Source organism: Capsicum annuum, chromosome 12 (assembly GCF_002878395.1).
Source record: "Capsicum annuum cultivar UCD-10X-F1 chromosome 12, UCD10Xv1.1, whole genome shotgun sequence".
NCBI classification, from domain to species: domain Eukaryota; kingdom Viridiplantae; phylum Streptophyta; class Magnoliopsida; order Solanales; family Solanaceae; genus Capsicum; species Capsicum annuum.
The window spans coordinates 5,864,576-5,874,321 of NC_061122.1; the positions used below are offsets into that span (position 1 = coordinate 5,864,576).

Here is a 9,746-nt window from a genome sequence, read left to right on the forward strand (position 1 = left end):
GTTGAATTATGGTATGGGTACTTGGAAGTGGATTTCGGTAATGAGTCATGGCGGGGTTGTGCTACCCGCGGTTTTTGATAAATTGATGGAGTAGTTGTGCTTTATGGTATTATTAGTTGTATTCTTTTGTGTACTCTCCGGTGGTATGGGATGCCGTGATGAGTTCTTTGTTTTGCTCTCTTTCGTGTACTTTCCGACGGTATGGAACGTCATGATAAGTTCTTGTGTGTATGTTCTAAAGATTGTTGATGATGATTATGGCAAGTAGATGTTTTGCTATTGTGTATATGGTTGTATGCTTTCGAAATAATACTCAATTGTTATGGTGATTATGGAGTATATTGAAATAGTATGTCATGTTATTGCTTTAATAGTATAGATGTTGTTACAGTGGTATCAAAGTAGATTCAGGTACGATCCTATCCCTTGATTTTAAGATCATTGTCTTTCTTTATATCGTCTTTACATTATATTTGAGCTCAGTCGGCCGATGATGCCTACTGAGTACCAGTGTTTTGGTACTCATACTACACTTCTGTACCTTTTTGGTGCAGGCCTAGGTTCTAGTTGCCGCTGTTGAGCTAGTTCGTACGAGTTGACTATTCGGAGACAGGGTGAGCTCTTGGGGATCGAGTTGCCCTCTATCCCTTCTATCCTTATTTGTCTTTTGCTTTCGAGACAAATGTATGAGATTGTTTAAAGCATTTTAGATTCTGAGATTGTAAAGTCCTCTTGTCAAGTTTAGAAGCTCTTGTATTAATACTATCAGGTCGTGGGATTTGTGTTTGAATATCGATTGTCCTTAGTTGTGAAATGTTGTTGTTATATATTGTGTTCACATATAAGGTCCAAGTTAGACGTTCTTACCAAGGTAACCCATTGCAATTACTCCGGATTATGGTATCGGCTTACCTATCGGTGGGATGTGGTAGGTGCCATCATGACTCAGAAATCGAGTCGTGACAGTATCCTACCTTCAATTATAGATTAAAAGTGTGAGAGAGAAATTTTAAGAAGTAACAAGAAAGAATAGAATGATACTCAATTGATATGCTTTTGTTGTAGGCCATTGATATTAAGAATATACTGATCTGTAATCTATTCATTCACACTGGTGGTTGCAAAATTATTATTTGAACCTAGCCATGTGTGTCTTCGCTCAAAACAATACCATTATATGAAAAATAAAATAAAATTTGGTGTTTATTATTTTTAGCTTTTATTTTCATATAATCGTAATTTATAAAGACAAATATTCAGTACCCTTGAACTATGATTAAAGTTGATACGATACACTCCAACTTTAGAGGGGTTCTATTACCCCTGAACTTAATTTTATCATATTTTTGTCACTCTTTTGTGCTAATGCGACACATGTATAACATAAAATATGACGTTAGCTAAAAAGGTTAACAAAAGATGTCACGTCAGCAAAAAATAATAACAAAAATATGCTAAAATTTAGTTGAGGGGTACTAAAACTCCTATAAAATTTAAAAATATCATAACAAATTTGATCATAATTCAGGAGTTCCTAAATGCTTTTACTCTAATTTATAATGATTTTAACTATTATGCTCTAGAAGGAGTTACAAGAAAACACAATAATAATATACTAGTATAATTTTACAAAGTTAATTTTGGGAAGAGTGAAATGTTGGGATAATTACTTCTACCTCGGGTAAAAAGACTTCATTGCATTAGCTCAAGAGAAAAAGAAGTCCAAAATGATCCCAAAAGTGAAGAAATATAAGTACTTGGAGTTAAAAAAATAAATGGTAATATTTAATTTGTTGTGTTTCAACATGAATTTCACTTAGAATAAAATTAATTGTATGAGTGAAAATTATTACTTCACTTGAAATACATTCGAAATAATCGACCAAATTACAACAATAATAACGATAATAACATATTTAATATACTCCCACAAAATGACGTTTTGGGGAAGATAAAGTATAGGCAAATCATATCAGTTATCACTATTTCAAAGATAGAATAATCATTTTCGATAAACTCAAGAAAAAATAATTTAGAAAAAGAATTCATAAACGTACAAGAAATAACTGATAGTAACTTAAACATAGACAACAACATTATAGTTGATGGTACTACGTTTATGAAGAATTAGCAAAAGGTACTACACAAATCTTATCACTATCTCGTAGTCAGACCTAGGTGCAATATTTGGTGCACCAACACCCATTAAATCCAATGCAGATTATATATAATTATATAAGATATATATAAAATTGGTATAAAACAGAATAAAACACCCCCTAAATCAAGTAGATAGTCTAGGTGTCAATACGTATATTCGAACCTTTCAAACACCCACAATCCCTAAGTTCTGAGTTCATCATTGCTCGTAGCAAGGTAGAGAAATTGTTTTCGAAAGATCCTAGAAAACACTTAACGGGCCAGAAATTCAATTTCACAAACTTAATGGGTGAAAATTTCTACTTTACTTTTTTTTTTTTTTAAATTTCCAACAGCCTCAATCTTGACAAAATAGCTAAGCTGCCACCACACATGTCAACTTCTTGGTTACTTTCCACTCCTTATTCAAAGCTAAACCACCACTTCTACCGCCGTCTCCGCCGTAAGCACCGCCTGATTTACTCGCGGGATTTATTATTTTCCGGCACCGGTGAACAAATGGTCACCACTAACAGCGCTAGTAGTAGTAGAGGTGCATTTACAACACTTAAAGAAAGGGTTATTTTTGAGAAAGAAATCAAGAAGAGTAAATTTATTGCCATTGCTGGACATATTCCTGATGAGGGGTCTGCTCAATCTTTCCTTTTAGAGGTACCCCTTTGAGTTTTTGTGCTCTTTATTGTCTGTTGATTGTGTAAAGATTGAATTTTAAATTGGATGTGGTCGATAAAGTGAGTTGAGAATAAATTTTCAGGTTGAAACCAGGTGACTTTTTGAGTTGTCGTAGTCTTGGTGGACAGAATTACGTGGTACCTGTTGCTGGTGGGAGGTATCCCGGGGAATTAGTCTTTGGTGTGCGAAAGCTGGCCTAGATACCACATTTATCATTTGTTGTAGTTTTGGTGGACAGAGTTACATGATACCTGTTGTTGCTGGTGGGAGGTGTCAGGTATCACGTGATATCTGTTGCTGGTGGGAGGTGGCAGGTATCTCATGGAATTAGTCTGAGGTTTGCGAAAACTGGCCCAGTTACCACATTTATCATTTGTCGTAGTTTTGGTAGACAAAGTTACGTGATACCTGTTGTTGGTGGGAGGTGGCAGGTATCGCGTAAAAATTAGTTTGAGGTGTGCAAAAGCTGACCCAGATACCACATTTATCATTTGTTGTAGTTTTGTTGGATAGAGTTACGTGATACCTGTTGCTGGTATCACGTGGAATTAGTCTGAGGTGTGCGAAAGCTAGTCCAAATACCACATTTATCATTTGTCGTAGTTTTGGTGGACAGAGTTGTGTGATACTTGTTGCCGGTGGGAGGTGACAAGTCAACAACAACAACAACAACAACAAACCCAGTGTATTCCCACTTAGTGGGGTCTGGGGGGTAAGATGTACGCAGTCCATACCTCTACCTCTGATGAAGTAGAAAGGCTGTTTCCGAAAGACCCCCGGCTCAAGTCACGAGATATCACACAAACACATAGTACAGCACAGAAGCAGATGACATAACATAGATACGGCACTCATAAGGAATATAAAACAGAGTAAAGCAGGAATGCAGGAAGTATTGCGTGAAATTAGTTTGAGGTGTGCGAAAGCTGACCCATATACCACATTTATCATTTTGTCGTAGTTTTGGTGGACAGAGTTATGTGATACCTGTTGCTGGTGGGAGGTGACAATTATCTAATGAAATTAGTCGAGGTGTGTGGAAGCTGGTTTGGACACCACGATTATTAACAAAAATTGAATCTTTGCATTTATTGCTATTGCTGGACATACTTCTGTTTAGGGTTCTACTCAATCTTCTCTCTTAGAGGTACCCTTTTGAGTTTCTTTGTGTTTATTTGGGTGTTTTGAGTGTGTAATTATTGAAGCTTGAATTGGTTGTGTAGCCTAATGGTCAATGAAGTGAGTCGAGAATAATGTTAGGTGATTTCTTAACATTTGTCGTAGTCTTGGTGGACAGATTTAGTTGATATCTGTTGCCGGTGGGAGGTGATAGGCGTTTAGGTAAATTAGTTGAGGTGCGTGAAAGTTGACCCCAATACCACGATTATAAAAAAAAATTGAATCTTGAATTGGGTGTGGCCTAGTGGTTGATGAAGTGGGTTGAGAAACGTCAGGTCTTCGATTCTAATCGCAACATTTCAGGTCTTTGGTTCTAATCGCAACATAGACAAAAAAACATTAGGTCCTTTTTCTCATTAATCCTAGTCTTGGGGGACCAAGTTACCTAGTATATGTTGGTGGTAGCTGGTAGGTATCCAGTTGAGGTTAGCGAAAGTTGGCGAGATACCACGATTACAAAAAAACGGAAAAGGGCCTAAAATGCCCTTCAACTATGTAAAATGGTGCAAAAATATCCTTTATCTGCCTATCGGGCCTGAAATGCCCTCCCCGTCTACCTATTGGGTCTATTTTGCCCTTTCATTTAACGGTTCACTCTAATCCCACTTCACTAATAACGTGGCATATTTCTATTGGCCAACTAATATTTAATTTCTCCTCTAAAATCCCCACCCACCCCAACCTAATAACCCGCCCCACCTAAGCCCCAACCCATTTAACCGAAGAAAAAATAAAACCTCAGTCATCCGCTCATCTCCTCTCTTCTTCTCCTTTGCCTTCTCAAAAAATTGAAGGAAAATAATACTGCGAACAAACTAAGAACCATTTCAATTTCAATGAAGGCTGAAGTAAAACAAAACTGGGTGTTCATCATTGTCAACAGAAGGACCTAACAAAAGAAACCAAGGACCTTTCCACCAACATTCTTCCGTCTAGCTTACATGTATCCAAATTGTCGGGAAGGCAAGGACCTTGCGGTCTATCCTTCAATCTCCCTAACTCCAACATCAAAGTGAGGACTATATATAGGTAGTTTATGCATTTTCTTAGAAATTGTGCGCAGTCAAGGAGCATTTATTGACAATGTTGATCAACTTAGATGCTAAAAGGGAAAAACAAGTTAGAGAGACTATTGATTCACTCCATCTGTCCTTAAGTTAAGGTTGGAGGTGGAAATACTACCATGTGCTTTTCTTATCATCAGAATTTAATCCTGAACACTTAAAAGACGTAAGAACTTCATCAAGCACCAAGATAAAAGGATTAGTAACAGATAAACATATATATGTGGACAAACACTGCCTACGGTTTCATTGCTATGGACAAAACATTGGCATATGCAATTCATCAATCAAGCAAACAATAGATATGGTTGGCAAATGAAAGAAGTAAATGTGTAAGCAATGAACATTAGCATCAATTTGTAAAAAAAAAAACCATGAACTACTAGTTTACATTGCACGAAACAAAGTAAAAGGTACCATCACGTTATAGTGCATTAATGTATAGTCCCTATCATATCCAATTGCACCGATTTATCATAGATTTAAAGTGTGGCTACAAAATATGCCACACGGGGAATGTCGAGTATCATATGGAACCTACACATTATTTGAGTGAGAAATTTGCTGAGATTTACATGCCAATGCTGCATTCTTATACAACCTAGTATCAGCCCGGTTGAGCCAAACCATGAAGTGATGATGCTCTCATTGTAATGTCCTCCAAATCTCCTCAATTCTGCATTTGCTCCCTTAACAGATTGCTCTGTGGAGCCTTCAGTGAACAAGTACAGTTTCCTTTCCCCAGGCGGAACATAATGTCCTCAAACAGTGATGGCAGCTCCTGTCCGTTTAGAAATAGGATCTAAAGTAGCCTTGAGTTTTTTGTTTTTGGGTTAAATGAATTGGGGCGGCTCAAAATTTTAGAGGGAAAATTAATTATTTTAATTAAATAGTAGTTGGCCAATAGAAATATGCCACATCATTAATGAAGTGGGGTTAAGGTGAACCCTTAAATGAAAGGGCAAAAGAGGTCCAATAGGTAGATGAAGGGTATTTTTGTACCATTTTACATAGTTTAGGGGTATTTTAGGCCCTTTTCCGTATAAAAAAAGATTGAATATTTGCATTTGTTTGATTCTTGGAATTGTAATCTTGAATTTGTTTCCGTATAAAAAAAGATTGAATATTTGCATTTGTTTGATTCTTGGAATTGTAATCTTGAATTTGTTTCCGTATAAAAAAAGATTGAATATTTGCATTTGTGTGATTCTTGGAATTGTAATCTTGAATTTGTTTATGAGCATTTGGTTTAGCTAGGTTTTGGTGATTTTTGTTGTAATAACTATTTGAATTTGATTATAGGTACGAGATCCTCGAGCTACACATAATTGTTGGGCATACAAGGTATGTTCTTGTGTCCAATATCATTTTTTAATCGCCATACATCAGATGTTTCTTGGATTTGATGAAGGAAAGTAGTTTAATGAGTATAAATAAAACAAGCACCCGAGGGTGTGGTTTAGTAGTTGATGAAATGGGGTGCGAATCACAAGGTTTCTGATTTAATTAAATCACAACAGAGACAAAAATACTAGGTAATTTCTTCCCATAAGGCGCCTTGATGGATAGAGTTATCTGGTACCTGGTGGAAGGTACCCTTTGAAATTAGTCGAGGTGAGTGCAAACTGGCTTAGACATCATGGTTGTCAAAATAAAAAATAAAACACCTGTTGAAATATGTATCAAGTGTCCCATGCTTTTGTAAAGGGCTGTAGCAGGTATCTGATGAGAATTGAGATACTTGAGGTGCACATAAGCTCGGGGGGCGGACACGGAGGAGTTCAAGGGGGTACTTGAGGTGCACATAAGCTCGGGGAGCGGACACGGAGGAGTTCAAGGGGGTACAAATTGAACTTCATTTATAGAAAAATTGTACAACATAAATACGGCAAAAATGATCTTTTGGCACATATATAAGTTGTTGAATCTCTTATTTGAATATCTGGCTCCATTACTCCATAAACTAGTCCGGGCACCACCATTACTAAACAATATATATGCTACTGGTTTGTGATTGAAGTGTGGTTGATTCATTGGTTGAATGAGAATGGCTTAGTGAGGTGGCAATCTGGATTGCAATTGTTTCCATCCCTAATGATACTTTTGGATCTAGTTAAGCGCGACCACTGGTAAACACTTAACCTCTTATAAAAAAGGAATGGTTAGCGACCTGATTAGGCTCTTGACCCCTTGATTCCCGAGAACCTCGGTGATATCGAAGTTCTTCGAAGCCTGTCGAAATTCATGTTCTTATATTTCTTTATTGTTTCCGTACTAAATCCCTTTGTTCACCAATCAACTGAAGAACCAATTAGTTGTAGCAACACCTGCGAGGCTGCGACAGGAAAAGTAGCTCTGGAAAATAAGAAGCGGAGTATTCAAATTGAAGTTATAGGTTTATCCAAATTTGTTTATATCTTTCTTGCCTCTGTATCTTATCATGCCAAAAATGTTATCATTCGTTCTATTTAGGTTGGGGAACAATATCGGACTAATGATGATGGCGAACCATCCGGTACTGCTGGAAAGCCAATACATTCTGCAATTGCATCCTCAGGATTGGATAGAATCATGGTTGTTGTGATCAGGTACCACATTATTCAGTAAATAAATAGTGTTAGAACTTTCATAATTCTTTTCAAGTGGAGGTGTAAAAAGACTTGCATCTTTTCTCGAGGTCCAAAAAGTTTCATGCACCGAACTGGGGAATGTTTCCAAGAAGTGAAGCATGCATAGATTTATATCTTGTTCATTTTCTGAATCGCAGGCATTTTGGAGGAATTAAGCTTGGCACTGGGGGTCTAGTCAGAGCTTATGGAGGAGTAGCTGCAGAATGTTTGAGAAATGCTCCTACATGTATCATAAAATCTAAAGTAATAAATTGCTTGAGCAGCTTTTCTATCCTCAGTCCTCCCTTCCCCCTCTTGTATAAGCATAGTTTCAGCTCCATGTTGATCATGTTCGTCTCATTGTGTTCTGTGCTTTTAGCATAAACGTGAGACCTACTCATTGATTAAGCAATACTTTTTGGTTTAAGGTTCCGATGGGCTTGGAGGTTCCTTTTGAACTATTAGGAGCTCTATACCATCAGGTAATTTTGATCTTAGGTATGAAAATGCTACTAATATTTGTCAATGTCACATTAGTCAGTAATAGTTTTTCGATTCTTCAGTTTTCATTCTTTTCTCGGTACATTTTCTTAATCAAAAACTGGATCCTTCACGAACATAATTGGTTCACATATCCTTCTATTAATGCATTTCTGGGAATTTGTTTCGCATTTGCAGCTACAGTCTTTCCAAGCAGTAGATATCAAGCAGGATTATGATACGGGGAAAGATGGAGTCACCATGGTCACATTCAAAGTTGATTTTGACCATGCACAAGGTTTAGAAGAAGCTATTAAGGCCAACTGCAGTTGTGACATTGTATTCTACAAACACTAGAATTTTTCCATATCACGTCGTCTGATGGTTTTGGTTCCATCCCGCTGGAACTTATGGAGATCTGAAATACCTTCTGCTCCAGAAGCAAGCTGCATGTCGAGATGGTTAATAACATCCGCTCACTCTTGAAAGGTTCATGACCCTGAGCTGATTGTTTAATATGTAGCCTAGCTTCTTTAACTGATGGATACACAACTTTACTTTTTTGGGAACTCGGTGGATAACCTGATGGATACTGGAAACTAATTGTAGTTTTCCGCCTCTTTTTAGTCTTTGTTCTGTAATTAGGAGTCGTAGAGGAGACACAAGCTTGAGAGGTGGTCTGTCTTCTTTTGCTCTTATATTCGTACAACTTCTAGAGATATATACTTGTACAGTCTTCCCATACTTTTTTTTATCTGTTCTCAAGAATAAGACATGGATGCTCTAAACACTTTAGTAGGCTTAGTTGTAATTATGCTGTGATAGCAAATACTTGATTGCACATTGGAGGGTTAGTTAGGTAGTTCAGAGTTGTCCCGCTTATTCTTCTAGAGTAGTATGTAGTCGTAGTATTACTGTTTAGTGTTATTCTTGCACTTCAATTATCACATTATTTTGTCTCAGTGACTGTTTCTTTTTAGTAAGATTTCTCATGCGTACTTCATCATTTTGTGTTGGCTTCTTCACTCCTATTGTTTTCATTTTTTGAACTTCTTTGTTATATTTTTACTTCAGCTGAGCCGAGCCGAGCCAAGGGTCTATCGGAAACAGCCTCTCTACCTCCCAAGGTAGGGGTAAGGTACGCGTATACACTACCCTCACCAGACCCCATTTGTGCGATTACACTGTGTATACACTACCCTTCACTTTAAAATTGCATATCCGTTTTCTTCTTTTTCTGGAACAGATGCTTTATGTGCTGCTATACATTATGCTACCATTACTTGAGAAGAAAGCTAAAGAGCGATGATATATTTTCTGCAATTTATAACCTCTTAGATTATCATTTATCATTATTGAAATCTGCACGGGATACAAAACCTCAGGAAAAATAAGCTTTTGTTTGAACTGAACATCTGTTGAACAACAAGTAGAAAAGTAGAATTTTATGCCGTGAAGAGGATTAAATTACTACTACATTGTATCTTACGTTTCTAAAGTTGATTTTTCATATCCTGAATCTCAGGTATCCATTTCATTTGAGTTATATTTCTGTTTAGTGACGTTTGAGTTTGGCGTAATT

The 9,746-nt window shown here is 37.0% G+C and overlaps 1 protein-coding gene across 1 annotated transcript; it reads left to right on the plus strand.

Moving 5' to 3' along the window:
• The first annotated feature begins 2,496 nt into the window (after positions 1-2,496).
• On the plus strand, positions 2,497-9,005 carry LOC107851431 (IMPACT family member in pol 5'region). Its single transcript, XM_016696433.2, has 6 exons — positions 2,497-2,811; positions 6,378-6,419; positions 7,548-7,663; positions 7,843-7,948; positions 8,113-8,166; positions 8,363-9,005. Exons 1-6 carry the CDS (start codon positions 2,533-2,535, stop codon positions 8,519-8,521), a joined length of 756 nt encoding a protein of 251 aa, XP_016551919.1. The 5' UTR covers positions 2,497-2,532; the 3' UTR covers positions 8,522-9,005.
• The last annotated feature ends 741 nt before the right edge of the window (positions 9,006-9,746 follow it).

Excerpts from the sequence above, each read along its gene's own strand:
- LOC107851431 (XM_016696433.2), top strand. The coding sequence starts at position 2,533 with ATGTCAACTTCTTGGTTACTTTCCACTCCTTATTCAAAGCTAAACCAC. Across the intron at positions 2,812-6,377 it reads CTCAATCTTTCCTTTTAGAG|GTACGAGATCCTCGAGCTAC; the intron begins GTACCCCTTTGA and ends ATTTGATTATAG. Across the intron at positions 7,949-8,112 it reads CATGTATCATAAAATCTAAA|GTTCCGATGGGCTTGGAGGT; the intron begins GTAATAAATTGC and ends TTTTGGTTTAAG.